Below are 20715 nucleotides of genomic sequence, written 5' to 3'. Positions count from 1 at the left end.
TTTATATTGTACCCAGTCAGAATGGTTGTGTGATTTTTCTCCACCTTTATTCAGAAGCACTTATGTAGGTGTAAAGACAACAAAGGGTGGGAGTGATCCAGGATTGAAGCTTGTCTGAATGTAATTGGTAATATGTTAAGGGGGCAAGAGATTCAGTGGAGGAAGACAGTATAGGGTTGAATTGGTTTACCAAGGAGTCAAGATGGGGAGAAGAGGAAAGAGTAGCTAGTACAGAGGAGATGGCCTAAGAGAGAACTGAGGGGTCAAGGGATTAGAGTCACAGTGCAAATGAAGAATAGGATGATGGAAGAGAAGGCAGAGGGTGAAAAGCCAATGGATTATGGTGGAATAAAAGGATTTCAGAATTCCTGAATATGGAGGTGGTATATTTGTGGGTGGGTATGACTGAGGCTGGGTGGAGGAGTAGCTCATGGGAAATGAGTAGGCTGAAGAACTGAGTGGTGAGGGTATTTTAGGGAGAATCAATATGTATGTTGAAGTTTCCAATGATGAGGGCAGGAATTGGGAAAGACAGAGAAATTGTAAGCCAGGTATCACACTTATTGAGGAAGGAAGGGGAGTGACCTTGGGGTTTGTAGACCACAGCTACCAAGATTTTGATTAGGTAGTAGATATAAATAGCATGGACATCAAAGGGAGAGAATTTACTGAATGATGGAGGAAGGGAAAGAACTTGGAGATGAATCAAGGGCAGCAAAGAGTATTCCAACTCCCCTGCCTTGACCAATGAGTTGAGGGAGAATGAGAGAAGGTATATCCAGTACTGGAAGGGGTGGCTAGGGAAGCTATGTCATCAAGGGAAAGCCAGGTTTTAGTAATAGCTAGCAGATGGAAGGAACGGGAGAGGAAAAGTTTAAGATGAAGGGAAGTTTAAAAAAAATTTAAAAAAGGGGTGGCTAGGTGGCGCAGTGGATAAAGCACCGGCCCTGGATTCAGGAGTACCTGAGTTCAAATCCGGCTTCAGACACTTAACACTTACTAGCTGTGTGACCCTGGGCAAGTCACTTAACCCCAATTGCCTTACCAAAAAAAAAAAAAAAGATGAAGGGAAGTTTGTTGACTATGGAACAGAGGGCACTGTGAATGGGTTGGGTGGAGTTAGAATGAAATTTTGGGATTGGTAGGGCTGGGGTGGATGGGAATGAGGAATCAAGTGGAATGGGGTGTGGAGAGGGGTTTGGATGATGATCTATAGGTGTTCAGAATCACTGGGATGTGAAGAGTATGCCTAGGTGTGACTAGGTGTGAGAATGTTCATCATTGAGTGGAGGATGTTACTCTTACTCCTTTGCCTTTAAAGGAGAGACCCAGCAGAAGATAGAAGGCTTCCAGTCGAAGGGAGGGTTGCTTTTCTTTGCAATAGAGATCCTCCCCATCCCAGCTGGGATAATGGGCTGGCAGCGGGAGGTAGAAAATGTCTTATGCTGGTACAGATGGCAGTTGACCATATTGGCCAAACATGTTCTATTACAATATCTAATGTCATTGGGTTCTAAGTTTCCTAGTACTGCCCTGAGAAAAAATATAGAGATAGAGATAGATAGAGATAAATGTCTCAATCTCTCTCTCTCTCTCTCTCTCTCTCTCTCTCTCTCTCTCTCTCTCTCTCTCTCTCTCTCTCTCTCTCTCTCTCTTTCTTTCTCTCGATATCTATCTATCTCTATCTCTCTATTTTTTTCTCAGAGCAGATCTAGGAGACTAAGAACCCAAAGACATTAGATATTGTAATAGAGCATATTTGGCCAATAGGGTCAATCACCACTGATTGGTCATCAATTGAATTTGTCTGGGGTACATGACAGCTGAATTGATTAGACAGTAATTTGAAACACTTAATAAGCTAGAGTCATTGGAAAAGCATATTGGTCAGCTTGGCTGTAACTCAATGTGCTTAATAATTTGGGAGAGGTAACATATTGTAATGACATCCTGGGTACTATTTGTATCCAGAACAGCCTCAGGCTGGTGAGGGATAACTGGTGCTACGCAGTCCAGACTGAGAGCTTGTCTGGACCAAATGTTCCTGGATACATGGGATTTAGAGATGGAAGGGGCCTTAGATAGCATCTAGATTAACCTTTTTATTTTACCAATGAGGAAACTGAGGTTTAGAAAGATTAAATGAGGGGCAGCTGGGTGGCACAGTGGATAGAGTTGCCGGCCCTGGATTCAGGAGGACCTGAGTTCAAATCCGACCTCAGACACTTGACACATACTAGCTGTGTGACTCTGGGCAAGTCACTTAACCCCAACTGCCTCACCAAAAAAAGAAAAGAAAAGAAAGATTAAATGAGTTGCCCAAGTACACATAGGAATTAAGAGCAAATCTAATAATGTGCTTTCTGAAACACAGTAGGGCTTAATGCTTCTTGATTAATTAGTGATATTGACCCAAAAGGCTTATGCTTTGGGTTGTTTTTACAGTAGTGGTGATGGATTTGTACCAATCCACCAGGATTTTCCTGCTTGGCCTCATGAGAGCATACATTTGTTAAGAAATAGAGAAGGTGGCACAGCGGATAAAGCACCGGCCCTGGATTCAGGAGGACTTGAGCTCAAATCTGGTCTCAGACACTTGACACTTACTAGCTGTGTGACTTTGGGCAAGTCACTTAACCCTTATTGCCCCAACCAAAATAAAAAAAAGAAAAGAAAAGAAAAAGAAATAGAGGTGCCTTCTGTGGCACTGCACTAAGCAGAGTTAATTGACCCTTTTGTGAATGCTCTTTTTATTATACCTCATGGATACTGGGTCAGGGGAAAGATAAAGCTTAAATGAATTAATATACACAAAGCTCTTTGCAAATCTTAAAGCATCATATTAACACTATTAGTATTATTATTAGTAGCAATATTAAGCATCTTAGTGATACAGTGGATAGAGTAATGGATCTGGCATCTGAAAGACCTAGAGAAGAACTCTTGCAGGAGAATGAGCCCAAGGCATGACTTGGCTTTCTAGAAGACATGAGCCTTGAGGGAGTTGAGTGGAAAATGGAAACTGAGGAGAATAGGAAATGCCTACTCAACCATCCCATTAAGTGCTCCAGGTTTTAATGTACTACTACTCTGTGTATCATAGTGTTCTATGCTGAATGGAATGCTTGGCACTCTAGATGACATTTAGGAGGTCAGTAGACTTTGGTTTATAGGAGGAATAAGAATATGGTAGAAATGTAAATGAGTTCTAATCTGTGTTGATAGAGGGAGCACACTCACAAGATTAGGATAAGGGATTCATCAAAGTATCAACATTTAAAATCAACAACATAGACAAGATTAAATAAATGCTAGGAATAAAACTTTTTTTTTTGGAATCACATTTACATTCCTATCCTGGAAGAATTTTTTCCTTTTATGGGGATTGATTCTCTTATCTGACTTTACTCATTAGTATCTAATGATCCAAATTAAGAGGTCTAACAAAAATACTAAGCAGGCTTGAAAGGACAAATCTATAGCTTCCTAGGGAGATACACCTACAGGCAGAGAGTCAGGCTCAGGTACCAGGAGGAGGTGGTTCAATAACATTGGCCAGATATGTTTCCTTATAAACACATGCTGTTCTTGGCTCCACCACAGAATGGACACAAAGAAATTTGAACAACTGTTCATATTTATTAGCGTTTCTAAGCTCTGTTTTACAATTTACAATTACTGTAATGTAGAATTTTGACTCATTGGCTCTCACTTGTATATGAGTAAGGGAAAGGGTTAATGGCTAGAATTTAGGAACTAGCTATTTAAAATCAGGTGGCAAAATGGCAAAGGTTTTAGGTTTTGGTTACTCTGAGAGGATTACTGTAAAGTCAATTGCTACTGCTAAATGCTTGAAAATTTGTCAGGCTGACAGTTCATAGAATTCCCAGTTAAGTTTGCAGCAACTAAAAGTTGAATTTAATAAACACTTATTAAGTATCTACTATGTGTACTGTACTAGGTTCTGGGGACAGAACCCATCCCCAACCCAAACCTCCCTATCCTCAAGGAACTTACACTCTGCATGAAATGGGTGAATATATCATCTATAAAGCCACATATGGGTCATATTTTTTACATATATATATATGCATAAATTTGTCTGTGTCTAAATCTCTATATAGATGTAGATATATAGCAATTTATACAAGGATATTATAACTATAGTTTAGCTAATCAAATACTTCAACTGTCTCTCTTTTCCCAACATCCTTTCCCATCTTCCTTAATCTGTCCCCAACTCCCAAGAGGAAATTGAGAATTCAATTTAACAAACATTTATTTGTTTAAGCAACTGCTACATGTAAGGCACTATAAGTATAGAACTGACAACCACATTGACTTCTGGTCCTGAACTCTGTTTTTTCTCTGTGGGAATCTGGCTTCTTTTAAATATGTTGCTATGCAGCTACAAGGGTGTCATCTATATCAACACCAACTGGATAAATTCCACCAGATGTCTGTAACACTTAATGGCAGGTAGGCCACCAGGCAGGCAGCCAGGTACAAATTTGAATAGAATGCTTTAATAATAACCTACCTTGCTTAACAAAGTCATTCATTTTTTTCCTCTCTAGCCTTTCAGGAATGTGTGATCCTTCAAATAATGATTAACTCTTTATCTTCTCAAGTAAATGTGATAATGTTCTTTTTGGAACATAGTAGGCCTTAATGTTTCTTGATTAATTAGTAACACTGACCCAAAAGGCTTATGCTTTGGGTTGTTTTTACAATAGTGGTGATGGATTTGCATCAATCCATCCATACTTTCCTGCCTGGTCTCTCTTGAGAGCATACATTTCTTAAGGAATAGAGATGCCTTCTGTGGCACTGAACTAAGCAAAGTCAATTGACCCTTTTGTGAATCAAATCTGGCAGGGCTTCTCAGGTAGTTGTTACATCTGTTCCACATCTTTTCAGATTTAGCTTCCACACAATCTTCTAGCTCTAGTTGTATGTGGTTTAGAGTCTATTTCGAAAATGCTGGTTCATTCTGATGAATAAATGACTCAATATTTTGTCAGGAATTTTGTATGACATAAAAGTTCCAGTTTTTCTAAATTATACTTTAATTTGGTAAATTCTTAAGACTACAGCTAAATCCTTCTTATTCAGTAGTTCAGTCCTATCTGTTTCTTCATGATCTCATGGACCAAAGAACAACCAATGCCATCTATGGGATTTTCTTCCAAAGATACTAGAGTGGTTGGCCATTTCCTTCTCCAGTGTATTAAGGCAAACAGAGGTTAAATGACTTGCTCAGGATCATACAGCTAGTAAGTGTCTGAGGCTGGAGTTAAACTCAGGTCTTCCTGATTCCAAGCTCAGCCCTGTATCCACTGAACCACCTACCTGCCTCCAAGGCTAAATTGTATCTTCAGGTAGTTTATGTTGGGGGCTTCTTGAGTTTCATGATAGATTTTTTGATCCTTTAAGTAACTTGTTCAGACTAATTTGCCTCCATTATTGGGAATTCATATTTTCGGTTATTTTGCTTGATTGTTTTCTCTTAGGAAGGGTTTCCATTGGTTAATATTTCATGTATACATATAGGATAGGGGAGCTTATCTCTTCATGAGGATCCACAGAGCTTGTCAATATTTCCATCTCTATCTGCCCTGTTAGACATTGTTTGCTCTTCCACTTTTTGCAATTAGCTACAGGGTAAATTGGTAAAACCCTCCCATTATCCACATCCAGGAAAACCAAATCCTTGAGCCCTTCAGAGGAAGTTACACTTTCTGCTCAGATTTCTTCTTACCTGACTAATGTCACTTGTCCAGGCAGCTTTCTCTTGTCTGGAGGAGGCCACAAGGATGACAGTGAAAGATGGAGAATCTTTAGGCTCCACCACAATCTTAAAATCCAAATGATCTATATCTTGTCCAGAGGTTTTATCTTTAGAATTCAAAAGAGATCATTCTTAAAGAACATATTTTCTTTCCCTCCTCTCTTTGCTAGAATGCTTTTTTAAATAACATAACAACTAAAATTTTAGATACATTAGCTTAAACATTGTACACAGCAGTTTTATAGCAAGTATGACTACTTATTATTTTTCCTGAGTCATCTCTAAGTTGGGGAATCACTTATTTTACAGGCAGGAAAGGGGCAAATAAAATCAATAAAATCAAATCTATTCAATTCAACTCAACAAATATATTAAGTATCTCTTATGTGTAAGGTGCTGTGCTAGGTGCTAGGATACAAAGAGAAAAACTACCTTGCAGCTTATATTTTATTGTTATATACATCATGCACATAAGTAAATAGAAGATATATACCAAGTAATACACATAAACCATTTTCAAATGGGAAGGAGAACTAACAATTGGGGGAGAGCAGCAAAGGACTACTACAAGAGGGGCACCTAATTGGTCTTTGAAGAAAGGCAAGAATTCTGTGAGACAGAGATGAAGAGGAAGCACATTCCAGGCCTGGGAGTCTACCCGTGAAAAGGCATATAAAGTGTGGAGATGAAATGGTGTACCCTGGGAAGTGTGACCAGGATCTTGGCCTGTACATTTGTGTAAAGGCCATCCAGAACTTGGAAATTTGTTTTGAATTTGTTCATTTTATTTACAGTTCTCTTTCTGTCTCTCTATCTCTGTCTCTTTCCTTCTATTTCTTTTTCTCTTTCTGTCTTTCTCCCCCATCTCCTCCACTTTCTCTTTGTCTCTCATCTTTTCCCCTCTCTCATTTTTTCTCTGCCTTCCTTTGTCTTTCCTTCCTCTTTCCCTTCTCTTCTCTGGTCTTCTTTTCTCTCTCACTCCCTGCCCTTTCTCTCCTCTCAGTTTCTGTCACTTGTTTTCTTTCTCCCTTATCTCCCCACCCATGTCTTTTCCTCCTTCATCTCTCCTCTCACATCTGTCTCTATTTCTTTATCTCCCTGTTTCCCTTCTTCACACACATATACACACCTCCCTTTGCCTCATCTGCCCTCCCTCCTTAAGCCTTAAATGCTTCCTCCGAAACCAAAGGGCAGTTTGATAGATGTCAGAATGTCTGCTTTTTTGTGGTTTTGTCTGGAATGTTGTAAAATTTCAAGCTCTTTGAAGGGAAACTAAATCCACAGCATTCTTATCTTATTAAATACCTGAAACTATTCCTACATTCTTGAGTGCCCAGCTTCGTGAGATGAAGGCATCACAAAAGGGACCATTATTATTTTGTCTAGTACATAATGATGGCAGGAGACCTTGGGTTCTAGTATTGGCTCCACCACTCACCAGCTGGGTGATCTTGGGCAGTCATTTTATCTTTCTGGGCTTCAACTTCCTTATTTATGAAAGGAAGAGGTCGGACCAGAAGGTTTCATGTAAGTCTCTTTCAGTTCTTCCATTCTTCCATTCTAAGAAGGGGGAACTTTTTTTTTTGGTTTTCATCTGGATACCATGATTCCATTGGTATATAGAGATCCTAGTTTGGGAAATCTCTTCACCAATGCATGTCAGTGTTGTTTAGTAATTTTTCAGATACGTCTGACTCTTTGTGATGCCATTTGAGGTTTTCTTGGCAAAGATAATGGAGTGGTTTGCCATTTCCTTCTCCAAATCATTTTTTTACAGATGAAACTGAGGCAAACAGGTTTAAGTGACTTGCCCAGGGTCACACAGCTAGTAAGTGTCTGAGGCTGGATTTGAACTCAGGTTTTCCTTATTCTAGGCCTAGTGATCTATCTGCTGTACCACCCACTTGCCCTTCTAGTGTAACATACCTCCCTTCAAACCATTTGAGTGGTAAAGCAACTTGCTCCACATCAAATTGGCAGGAAGGTTAAAGATTGTGGAGAGACTGTGGATTGAGAGACTATTTCTTATACAAGCACATAAATGTTGTGATAGCTATGTCCAGAGTATAGAGAAACAGTGTTCATATCACAAACAAGAGGCACAGTGTTGTACAGGATAGAGAACTGGTCTCAAAGCCAGGAAGATCTGGGTTCAAGTACCACCTTTGACACATCCTGATTCTGTGACCCTGAGCACAGAGCTCTGTGCTAATTTCTCAGTGCTTTAGCCAACTCTCTATGATTATAAGTTTTAAAGGAGGTGTTGATTTGTTTTAGTAGAAGGAATTTTCTCACCTGGGAATTACTTATACCAGTGAAATCCCAGGTCTAGCTTTCATCTCTATAACACAAAAACTGCATTCAGTAAAATCCCAGAATTGCAGGATTTAGAGTTGGAAGTAGTCTCAATGGTCACCTAGTTTAGCCCCCATCTGAAAATCTTTACTATGACATTCTTAAAATATAATCACCCAGCCTCTTCTTCTTTTCTTTTCTTTTTCTTCTGAATTCTTTGTGTTTTTTGGGGGGGTGGGGTGGGGGAGGCAATTGGGGTAAGTGACTTGCCCAGGGTCACACAGCTAGTAAGTGTCAAGTGTCTGAGTCCAGATTTGAACTCAGGTGCTCCTGCCTCCAGGGCCAGTGCTCTATCCACTGCACCACCTAGCTGCCCCCAAGGTAGCTCATTCCATTTTTGGATAGCTTTGTTAGGAATTTTTTGTTGATTTTAATCTCAAACTGACCTATTTGTAACTTTACCAATGACTCCTAGTTCCATCCTCTGAATTCAAATACAACAAGTCTAAAAGATGGTAATGAACTGTGTAGTAATCTGTGGTTACATGCCCAGGGCAAGATGACAATGGACTGTACTCTTAGCAGCCTTTGGTTTTATAAGAAGAACGAACATTCCTTGACTGACATTTGGTTCCACTTTCTCTAAAAGACTAGGACATTTAGGAAAACAAAAGCTCCCATTTCTGTGCCACAATTTCCACAAAGTCCAAATAGATTCCTTTTGGCATATCCTCCCTCTTCATTAGAAGATGTCCAGAAAGAAGCACTGGCTCATATGAAGTGATAGACACAGAAGCTAAGGAATTCATGTTTATGAATCTAGAAATTGCTATGAACACTTTGGCTATTAAAACAAATGAAAGAATAGCGTGAACTCCAATGGGAGTTGCTTTGGGGAAGGAACTGCAGAAATTAAAGTACCGCATCTATGAATACACTAATAAGACTAATACCCTTGATGGACATAAGGTGTAGCCCTACCTTGCCTGCCTGAGCTCCTCTTTTCAAACTGCAATGTTCTAATCTAGGGGAGGTCCTGTATTATCTGTGCTTCCTTCTGATGGAGTTTTTAGCTAGGACTTCACCAGCTGGGGAAGGGAGAATAGAAATTTCCTGGAAGGCTTTTCACCATAGCTAAGAGGGTCAGCATTAACTCCCTCTCTGTGACTTGGGATTATGGGCACATGACCATGGTTATATATGATCTGGGTCCCTCCAAACTAATTTAGGATGCAGGAAGACAAACTTGGGACCTAGGTACTGTACCTCCATTTCCTAATCTGTAAAAAAGAGGGGAAGAGAGGTAAGAATATTTATTCTTTCTGTCCCTTCAAATTAAATTGAATTTATTAGACATTTATTAGACATCTACTGTGTTTTAAGCACTGGGGTACAATGAAAAAAAAAGAAATAGTTCATGCGTTTCAGGATTTTATATTTTATTTGGAATAGATAACAGTGTCTTGAGTTCTTTGATCCCTTTGATCACTGTTATGATAGAGAGCCTGGATCACTTTTTAAACAAATTAGATCTCTGTCTCTATATGGTAAGTCGCTGTGTGCAGAGGAGTCAGAATCTAAGTTCCAATCTTAACTCTGACCCTAATGACCTTGGGCAGGTCACTTAACCTGTAAAATATGGGGGTCTGAGCTGCATGATCCCTCAACTCATTTCCAGCTCTAAATTTAGGCTTCTACTGCCAGGGAGAGGTGTGCTTTTCAACTTTTTTTGTTCTATAGACACCAAAAACCATTACCTGCTTCAAACTGAGCAGCCTCCTATCTTGGGCTATAAACTGTGAGGTTAGTTATTTTGGAAGAAATGTGAAATACTTACTTTCCTCATCTGTACTTTCTTGTTCTTCCATCAAGGTACAATCAATGAGTGAGATCACTCCATTCTGAAAAACAGCATGTGGATTAATTTGAATCTTGAGTTTCAATATGTCATTTTCTAGTTTTCAATTTTTTGGGGGAATATCTGGTGAAATGCCTTTTGCATCTTGTATCTGAGGTAGTATGATGTAGTAAAACTGATGCTGAATGAGGATTTTGGAAATCTGAGTTGAAGCCACGAGCACATCCCCAACTGTTGCTGTTATTTGTCCTTTGTTCTCAAACAGGACCATGACATTAGGGTGATGTCATGAGTTGCACTGAATTGGATTTAAGTGAGGGAGGGCTGTGCAAAGTCATTAACCTCACTTTCTCCTCCAGAACCATATGGGTCCAGTAGCAAGATATATATCAGGATGACCGGAGATTGGCAATTGGGGTTAAGTGACTTGCCCAGGGTCACACAGCTAGTAAGTGTCTCAGATGAGATTTGAACTCAGGTCCTCTTGACTCCAGGGAAAGTGCTCTATCCATTGCACCACTTAATTGACCCTAACTAGTTTTGTGATATTGGAAAGATCACTTCTCTTCCTCTGAGTGTTGCTTTCCTTATGCCTAAAATACGTGGTTGAACTAGATGATCTCCCAGTTTTCTTTCAGTTGCTTACCTTATGATATTATCCTAATAGCTTGTATCTTTATAGATCCACCATTTAATAGATTTAAACAAATAAAACTAATTTCGACAATAACTAAAACAGAAATGTGATACATACTGAAACCAAGTAAAGAGGGTCCTGTGTCATGTTTACATATACAAGTCTAGGCTGCTGCTGATAGGTTTTGAAGTCCCTTGCAGCTCTATGACTAAATTTCCCTTTCTACTTTAGAAAACCCAAGTTTTCATCAATATGGATATGCCTTACACCTGTTCACCACCTATTCAGATGGAAATACTGCCATACTTAGTCCAGTAAATCAGTTCATGAGTTGCTGTGCTTCCTTCTCCCCAAATAACTACTTGATGGTCAGTCTTTTCATCATGAGGCTCTCTGTATTTAGCTAGGTTGGTTCTTGGGTGACAGGTATAGCTATGCCCTAATTAGTGCAAATAACGAATCCCCCTAAAGTGGCCTCATAATTTGATTTCAAATGGTATATTTCCATTGGTTTGGAAGCAATGTCCATAGTTTATATAGTTATTCAAATAGTGTGAATTCAAATATATGTGACTAGTTCATGGGATTAATTATTCACAATAATTCAGATCAAATTGAGGACAAACTTTAAGCTTTTTTAGTTTGGTAACATCTGACAGAGTATATATGCTTTGCTGGTGTAGACTTTGAAGACAAATTATTACTTCTAAGACATGCTGAAGTATCAGAGTAGAATTTTTGCAGCTAACAATTCTTTTTTAAATGCCAGTGTCAAAAAAAAGTATCACTCATGTCACAGGCTTTCCATGTTATAAGAGAGAAGTATACACATACATATGTATGTATGTATATGTACATATACATATATATGGAGAGACAGAGACAGAGACAGAGACACAGAGAGAGCGAGAGAGCGCTGTAATTAATAGCACACTGCTCATAAAATTATGAGACTTGAGTTTAGGAGGCAGCTAGGTGGCGCAGTGGATAAAGCACCAGCCCTGGATTCAGGAGGACCTGAGTTCAAACCCAGCCTCAGACACTTGACATTTACTAGGTGTGTGACCCTAGGCAAGTCACTTAACCCTCATTGCCCCACCAAAAAGAAAAAAAAGACCTGAGTTTAGATCCTACCTTACATACTTACTAGTTGTGTGATCTTGGGCAAGTCACAGACTCTCTGAACCTCAGTTTGCTCACTTGAAGTTAGACCAAAGAGGATGGAATCCTTCCTACCACACTTCTAGTCCAACTTCCTAAGGACCACCAAGCCTTTCCATCAATCATGCTGCTTAACTCTCCTGTGTGTTGTTTTCTCCCATTAGAATGTGAGTTCTTTGAGAGCAGAGCCTGGCTTACTTTTAAATTTGTATTCCCAGCACTAAGCACAGTCTTTGGGTAATAATAAGCACTTAATGAATCCTTTTCCATTCCATTATCTTCTATTCCATTTATAAAATGGAGATATCGCCAGTAGTATTTACTTCACAGGGGTGTTGCAAGGTTCAAATGGATATATGAAGTGCTTTTTGAACCTTGAAGTGTCACACCAATGCCTGCTATTATGGTTATTTATTATTATTATTATATTTTCATCTTTGCAATTTTTAAAAAATTTAAGATTTTCATTCCTACTTACTTCTGAAAGGCTTATTTTAATAAGCTATTACATTTAGGGAGCTAGAGATTGACTTTTATGTAGAAAGCCAAGTAATAATGAGCCTTGTCATATGCAGTAGAGGCTCTACTGTATTTTAAGAAATAGCCAAGAAAAATTATGGAATTATAGACTCCAAGTAGGAAGGGATCTTAGGGGTCACCTCATACAACCTTCCTCCCAATGGAGGAAACTTCTGTGTAACATCCATGACAGATCTTAAGTAATTAAAATTCAAAAGCCAATAAACCATGAAAAATTTCCTTGATGTTCATTTCATGCTCAGATTTGTTGAAAATAGATAATTTGATATTTGGAAATTGTTAATTTCCCTCATGCAACTAATAAGCTAATTTGTTCATAAATTAATATGAGCAGCAAAATCCCTGTAGTTAGTTGCTCGAACCAATGGCTCTCTGCCATATAATGCATGATATTTCAGACCAGTAATTTAGTGACAGTAATGAGCTGCTCCACTGAGATTCTGGCTCAATTAAGCCAACCTTCTTATTCCCCAAGTGGAAGCCCAAGGAAGGGACTGGAGATTGTGTTGTGTTTAAAAATGAAATCCAATTAAACAGCTTTCTATCCTTCTAGTAAAGTTTTTGACCAAGGTGTGCCAGTGAAAATTTGTCATTTCACTGTCAAACAAAAGAGAGAGGGAATTTTCTCTTGAGTCAAAAGATAGTTTTGTGGTATGGCTATTTATTCACCAAAAAAACCCCAAACCCTCAGGCTTGTAAAAGTAGAATTAAATAACAGGTTAAATAAAATGGAGCAGAATTCTTGGGGAAAGTGTATAGGGTCACAGCACAGACCTCTCCTGACACCTCATATTCATTCTTGTTCTTCATTGCTGACACCCAGATCTAGCTGGACTCCTGCCCCATCCCCCATGCTTGTCCTCTAGTAGGACTGCATATCTTGCATCCTCCACTGGCTGTTGGAGTTGTCAATCAGCCTCAAGCCAGCCAGCAAAGGCACTGGAGCAGCCCAAATCATTACTGGATGGCCTGAGGCTGATGGAAAGTTCAGACAAGCAGTTACATTGCTAAAAAGAGAGAGATGGAAGAGGAATCAGGTGACACAACATACAAGAAGGAAGGGCCGGGCAACACCATTAAATCCCACATTTTCTCTGGAGCCTCGTTAGAAAAAAATTCCTTCAGAGAGCAGGAATTAAGCAGGTATAGGGATGGATCTCTTGGAAGAAAGATAAGAGTAATATGGGTCTATTCCAATATTGCACCAGGCATGAAGAAAGAACCTAGAAGAGGGACCTATTTCTCATAAAGCTATTGATTCAGTAGATAGATTCCTGTTCTATCACTGACTTATTCTGGGCAGCTCTGGCCTGTACATACACAGCAATGATTCATGACACACACCCCATGTCCTTATTTTAAAATCCACTATAGCAGTTCCCGAATGATTGCTCCTATCGTTTCTCTTATCCTCCCAAATAGAAGCTCAATCAGGAGGCTAGCTGTTCAGGAAGATTGGAACAGGATGCGCTGTCTGTGTGGGTGAAGCTTCCGTTCAGTCTTCATTTGATCTAACCTCGGGAATGTTATGGTATTGATGTTATCAGGCACATCCCTGCTTGTGTTCTCTTTGGTATTGAGTCCTTCAGGTGAGACAGATCCCACCTCTCAGCTTCCAGCTCCCACCCCCCTCAGTCTTACCTTTGTCAAATGCAGCTTCCCACCAGAGCCTCTAGTGCAGATAATCAAGTGCTTAGAAAACAGAAAGCATTGTCTCTCTCCCTCTTTCTTTAAGGACAGTGACCCCAGGCGGCCCCTTGTGATTTTTCCTTTTTCAGACATAGGCACCTGGATGAGGGAACCTATTAAGAGAAGAGAAATGCGTTGCGATTCCTTTAGCATCATCCTGCCTACTCTGAGACTATTTTTTATGGCAAACATATGGGATTAGATTTTGAGAGAGTGGTCATGGGAAAAATAGTTCTGTTTTCCAGCAGAAGAAATTCCACTTTTATAATACCTCCAGCAGGAAGCTGAGAATCTCCCGGTACTTCCTACAGATCTCCCCAGGAGAGTATTGTATATTTAGAATGCCTTTTTTATTCCAAAGTTCTGACTATTAGAAGGGGGGGTTACCAGTTTTTTAGTCAATTAATTCACAACCTTCAAGGAGAATGTAAGAAAGGAACAGGGTTGGGCAAGAGAGCATGAGGGCAGAAGAAAGCCCAAACAGGCCACAGAAAAAGAGGGCCCTCTCACACAGTAAGGACTTTTCCCATCCTGAAAGGACATGCCGTGGATGTAACACCTTGCTCTGAGGTATAGACCAGCCAACCATGCTCAAGGGAGAAGTGAGGTATGACCTCATCATTGAGATACTCTGGCTCTCTATTACCTCTAGGATCAAATCTAAATTCCTCTGTTTAGCATCTAATGCTCTTTGTAAACCGGGACCCTTCCTACCTTTCCAGTCTTATACTTGACACCCCTCCACACACTCTGTGATCTCACTCTGCTAGCCTTGCAGCTTCTCTAGGCTGGCTATCCCCCAGCCTGGAATATTCTTTCCCCCTATCACTGACTCTTGGTTTGCCTGGCTTCCTTCAAGACTCAGCTCAAGTTGAACCTTCTGTAGGAGGCCTTTCCTGGTTTCCCTAGCTGCTAGTACTTTCCCCTCTCGGATTAAATTTCATCTATTCTGTCTCTATCTTGTATATATCTAGTTATTTACATGTTGCTTCCCTCATTAGAATGTAAACTCCTTCAGTACAGGGGTTTATTTTTGCCTTTGTATCTGGAATATAATAAGCACTTAATTAATGCATATTTACTGACTGATAGAATCAAGTGAGACTACTTGCTGTGCCCTTATATGTGTGACTCCCTCTGCTTGAAACGGCCTTTCCCCATTCCCACCCCCCACCTCCTGGCTCTGTTTTCTACCCAAATGAGATAATAGTTATAAAAAGCACCTAATACAATGGCTGGCACAAAGTAGGCACTATATAAATGCTTGTTCCCTTCCCTCTTTTTTCCTACCCATTTTTCAGGATCCAGATGAAATGCTATCTTCTCTGCAAGGTCTTCTTTGATCACTCTAGTGAGAAGTCATCCTTCCCTCCTCTAACTCCTATAGCATTTTGTACCTCTTTTGGGTGCTTATCATGTTCTGCCATATATTATAGTTCTCTTGGCCCACGTCAATCTTTGTATCCCTAGTGCCTAACACCAACCATGACTTGTAATATGTACCTGATAAATGTTTGACGAATTGAACTGTATATATGCATTTGGGAGGCATGTGAAATTCTGAAATCATGAATTTGGCAGGAAGAGAGGGCAGAAACATTTTTTTAACAGGAAAATGTCAATTGTATAGAGCAACAGAAATTTTTTCAAAGAGAATTGTTCTACATGAAGATAGCTCAAAGAAGTTAGACTTCAGGGTGTTGGACATTCTATTCCCTTAACATTAGAGCTGAATTGATTCTGAGATGCAGACAGGAAGTGTAAACACTGTTCTACCCTAAGGAAGTCTAGGTTTTCACCAGAAACTCTTAAGTTTGCTTTCCCATAATCTGACCCTTGCAGCAACATGGCTGCACTGGAGAGTTGGGGTTCTCCAGTGTAGAGAAGATTTCAGCCCAATCCAGATAACAGAAACTAGAGTAAGGCTACTTGGGCCTCTCTGTAGATCTGGGCCTGGATTGTACTTAGCACGGTGCCTAGTACACTTATTAACGTTCCATCTATCTATCTATCTATCTATCTATCTATCTATCTATCTATCTATCTATCTATCTATCTATCTATCATCAACGTATCTATATCACGTACCTATCTATCATCTATTTATCTATATGCCTCTGTATATATGCATGTATCTTTCATTTATATATCTATGTATGTATAATTTATGTATTTATATCTATATATGTATATATCATCTATTTATGTATATATATTCATATTTATGCACGCATGCATGTATGTATGTATCATCTTTCTATCTTTGGATAGAACCAAATTAGTGACTAGGAAGGAGGAAACATCGACAAATTCAGCTTCTGATGCTATAGAGAGGGCCTGCTGGCATGGAGCAAGCTCTCCAGGGTGGCAGGTGCCTCTCCCTGGGAAGCCCCTGCCCTGCCTACACACAATATTCTTGAGCATGTGGCAGGGATGCTTTCCTACCTCCACACATGCCTACCCCATCCTATCACTTCAGAGCTAAGCCACTGGGGATCAGCTTCCCCAGGGAGACAAGAGCAGGCTGGCTATACCTTTGCATAGACTATTTCCTATCTGACTGAGAAAGCAACGGGCAGGAAAAATATAAATGAGAAATAACAGTGGGTGTAACAGAGGGCAGCCTACAGTGAGATCTGCTGCCCAAGGTTGTTATAAAAGACTGTGGTAATCTCTCAGCACGTGCCTTAAATGACACATATTCTTGGACCACTTGTAAAAGTACTTGTTTCTGCACACAATCCATTTGGGACATGGTCATGGGTCAAAACCACTTTGGCCAGGTCATCAACTTGCTGTTTCTAGGTGAAGGGATTCTGTATATATCTCTGATCCTTAAACATGTGATTGACACCTTCAGTGTGATCTTCAGTCACCTCAGATAAAGGGGAAAAGGATCTCTGTCCTTCTACTCTGTGAAGACACATCTTTGACACTGCCCTTCTCCACCTTGTCTTTTTCTCTTCAAGAGATCTTGAAGATTTGAGTGGCTGGAAAAGCTTCCCACCAGTGAGAATAAAGTGTATGGGTTAATATTGGTTTGGTCGTTAGGAGATACTTTCTAAGCAGATGTAAGAAGAAATGGTTCAAGAGCTATTTTCTGTCTCTAGTATCTAGGATGTCTGAGATTAAATCAGTTACATGAAATTGATATCCTTTGTGTTAAAAAATCAAACAAACATGAAAGCACCAATGTTTACTATATCACACAATAGAGTAACTGAGGCCATCTGTATATAATTATGTTTACATCTGGAGAGAAGGAAACTGTGAAAATGGTATATATATATATATATATATATGTACATATATATATATATATATACACACACACGCACACACACACACACACACACACACACACACATATATATATATATATATATATATATATATATATATATATATATATATATATATATATACATAGTACTGCAATTTTATGCCCATAATGATAGAAAAACACAAGAAAAGGTTTTGATGTATCGTGGCAAAACAAACTGTTGGTTTATCCACGTGATAGGAGCATGTCATATGTATGTGTGCTATACCTTGTCTCACAAAAGTTTGGCTGGTGTCCAGGAGAATTTCACACCCTTCTATGATCATTCTTTCAATTGCCAGGTTTTTCCGAATGTTCTCAGTTTCACTCACTTCGTCGTGCATTATTCTTTAGAAACAGAAGAGAGAGCAGTCAACCCAAGGGTGTCCTCATTTTCTTAGGAGGATATAACACTGTGTCTTTGACTGGGCAAGAAACGCAAACAGCAAAACCTAGGAAATCTTCAAATGCATCCTGGTGTAGCAGAAATAACGCAGAGGAACTAGCTTCAAATTCCAGCTCTGCCCCTTAGTAGCTGTTACCTTGGGACTCAGTTTCCTTATCTTTAAAATGAGTGGTTGGGGGGCAGCTAGGTGGCACAGTGGATAGAACACCGGCCCTGGAGTCAGGAGTACCTGGGTTCAAATCCGGCCTCAGACACTTAACACTTACTGGCTGTGTGACCCTGGGCAAGTCACTTAACCCCAATTGCCTCACTAAAAATAAATAAATAAAATAAAATGAGTGGTTGGATGAGATGATCTCTAACATTGTGTTAAGTTCTTGAAGGTATGATCCTAAAAAAAAAAGTTTTGGGAATAAAGAATCGTATATAGTGAGGGGGAGAGAAATACATAGTTTTTAAGTGTGTGTGTGGTTTTCAGTAGAGTTGATGCTACATTTCATGGCGGCCTATGTGGTACTAGTGGCGGGGTGCTAAGCCAATCCCCTTAGCAAAAATGTCTCCTCCCTGCGGGTGTTGCAATAACCTTCAAAAAGACATTTGAGAAAAAGAGAGACCCTCTCAAAGAGACAGGAATATCGGTGAGATGTTTAGAATTGACCTTATATTGATTTGTAAATATTATATATCCAATCCATTTTCTTATCTCAATTCCCACTGTGACCATCTAGTTCAGACTTTCATGACCTATTGTGATAGTGGTCTCTCGGCCTTCACTTTTCCCCCTACACAATCCTTTTCTTATTCTGAAATCCTAAACAAGACTGTCAGTTGAATTGTTCAGGGCTGTTTTTAAAAATTGTGTTACCCTGTTGATTGAAAGTTTTCAATTACTCTTTTCCTATGGAATATAATCTAAATTTTTTGGCCAATATTCTTTCCCCGACTGATGAGAGGGTGAACCCCTGAAGTCCATTCAAGCTCTGAATCCATGATTCTACAATACTGATAATTCTACCATGTCCTTCTGTGGGTATCCTTTTTTTTTTTTTTTGTGAGGCAATTGGGGTTAAGTGATTTGCCCAGGTCACACAGCTAGTAAGTGTTAATTGTCTGAGGTCAAATTTGAACTCAGGTCTTTCTGAATCCAGGGCCCGTGCTCTATCCACTGTGCCACCTAGCTGCCCTTGTGGGTATCCTTTTAAAGAAATGCCAATAATTTTGGAAAGGGGAAGGTATTAAGTCCCAAATAATGTGAATTCATTTCTGTTTTTATCAAGTCATGTTTGCTTTAGAAAGAGATGAACAGGGCAGAGGGTGTATGCCTAATGCCTGAGGTGGTTTTAAGAGGGGGAGAATGAGGGATTTGAAGGCAAACAGAAGTTACAGAATGTTAAAGCTGGACAGGGTTTTAGAAATCTTGTTCCAGTTCCCATTTCACAGATGAGGAAACCGTGGTGTGATGATTTGCCCAAGGGTCACCACTACTATTTCTACCACAACTTGGTCTGCTTTACAGTTTTGCATGGATCATTTCTCCCTTTCTCACCTCTAAAATCTCCTTCTTCCTCCTTAACTATTGCTCCCACCCCCATCCCCAACAAAATCAAGAATATTTAAAGGATTCAAATTAAAGTAGAAAAAGGACCCAGTTCCTCTCCCCCCCTCTCCCAGGCTAAGTGGGAAAAATGCCTGCTTGCTCTCAGAGGGTAGGCCTATCCCGGGATGCTATGGTCAGCTCACTACAAGATCCTGTCAAAGGAGATGCGTGAGGAGAGATCCATTTTCAGAAGTAAAAATCCCTCTCGACCTGGTAGACATTTGGGTTAGCTTATCTGCCAGATTTAATGGACTGCGGCGACTAGTTACAGATTCAGAAGTCTAAAGGATTCCCCCGAGGGGAGCCAGATAATTTGGTGCAGTCTCTTTGCTGCAGAGAGACAGAGCGATTGCATCAGAAATCCTGTGGCAAGAGTCTCACTTTCAGCCCCATTTCTTTCTTGAGCTCCTGTAAAGGCAGCCGGCTCCGGAGCAGACTGATTTAGATTTCCTGGAGCTGACAGCTGCACAGCCTGGGGAGCTAGTCACAAACGCCAGTCACAGAGACAGATGCCGCAGCTGAAAATAGGTGCATTAGCACCCTGCTGTTGACAGCTGCAGTTTCTCCTTTGTTCCACAAGGTGGCTTCCTCCAGCTGCTTTGAACAGCTGCTAGAGGCAACATCTTTTCTGGGACCCCATATTTGGATTCCAAGTGTCCTGCAGAAACTTGAGGAATGGGTGGTTTCAGGGTCCTAGAAAATTCACCCCTCCGCTTGTCCCCAAGCCACCCCACCTGCTTAATGATGCTTGAAAGTGCACATTAAGCCTTACCAACCATTTATACTTAAGTGTAAATGAGTCCAGCCAAGAATCTTTTAGAGTTGTAAACACCTCCGAGACCAATTAGTTCAGCCCCCTCATTTGACAGATGAGGAAAATGAGACCCAGAAGGGAGGGAGAAGGTCATACAACTAACAAATCCTTTCTTGATTATGGGTTTTGATAGGGAAGGCCAGGGGATGGGATTTACCATGGAGATAGGAGGAATGTTCCTTATGGGGGGAGTTCAAGGCTCTGGAAGTCTAATTACTTTATGTTTTGACCTTGGGCCAGCTCTGTAAGGTACTGTGCTATGCTTAGCATAGACTATCTACCCAATATGCCTTCTTTTGTTTGTTTGAAAATCTGCAGTCCCTTCTCTTTAGTAACTTCCCCCCAAAGTGATCTCATATTACAGTATCATGAGTTAGAAGAGGTATCAGAGACCAAGTAGTCCAGCCCCCTCTTTTTTCAGATGAACACCCTGAGGTGTAAAACAACTTGCCCAAAGTCACTCGGCTAGTAAGTGACAGGATTGGGATTTGAACTCAGATCCCATGACTCCAAGTTCATCAGGAAAGTTCTGAACCCTTTCCACTGAACCATGCTGCCTCAAGAAAGATGATCTTTTCAGCAGATGGCTAAAAGCATATGGTCTG

General features: G+C 40.1%; 1 protein-coding gene across 1 annotated transcript in view; it reads right to left on the bottom strand.

Annotated features, from left to right (window-relative positions):
- RASGRF1 (Ras protein specific guanine nucleotide releasing factor 1) overlaps window positions 1-20715 on the bottom strand; it is a 219042-nt gene that overhangs the window by 70644 nt on the left and 127683 nt on the right. Inside the window, exons 9-12 of the mRNA XM_043981671.1 lie at window positions 17523-17641; window positions 13924-14084; window positions 9924-9987; window positions 5762-5898 (exon numbers count right to left, since the gene is read on the bottom strand). Of these exons, the coding sequence (XP_043837606.1) occupies window positions 5762-5898; window positions 9924-9987; window positions 13924-14084; window positions 17523-17641 (481 nt within the window). The remainder of the gene's footprint in view (window positions 1-5761; window positions 5899-9923; window positions 9988-13923; window positions 14085-17522; window positions 17642-20715) is intronic.

The sequence above is a fragment of the Dromiciops gliroides genome, chromosome 2 (genome assembly GCF_019393635.1).
Source record: "Dromiciops gliroides isolate mDroGli1 chromosome 2, mDroGli1.pri, whole genome shotgun sequence".
NCBI lineage: Eukaryota > Metazoa > Chordata > Mammalia > Microbiotheria > Microbiotheriidae > Dromiciops > Dromiciops gliroides.
This window is presented reverse-complemented; position numbering and strand designations above follow the sequence as displayed.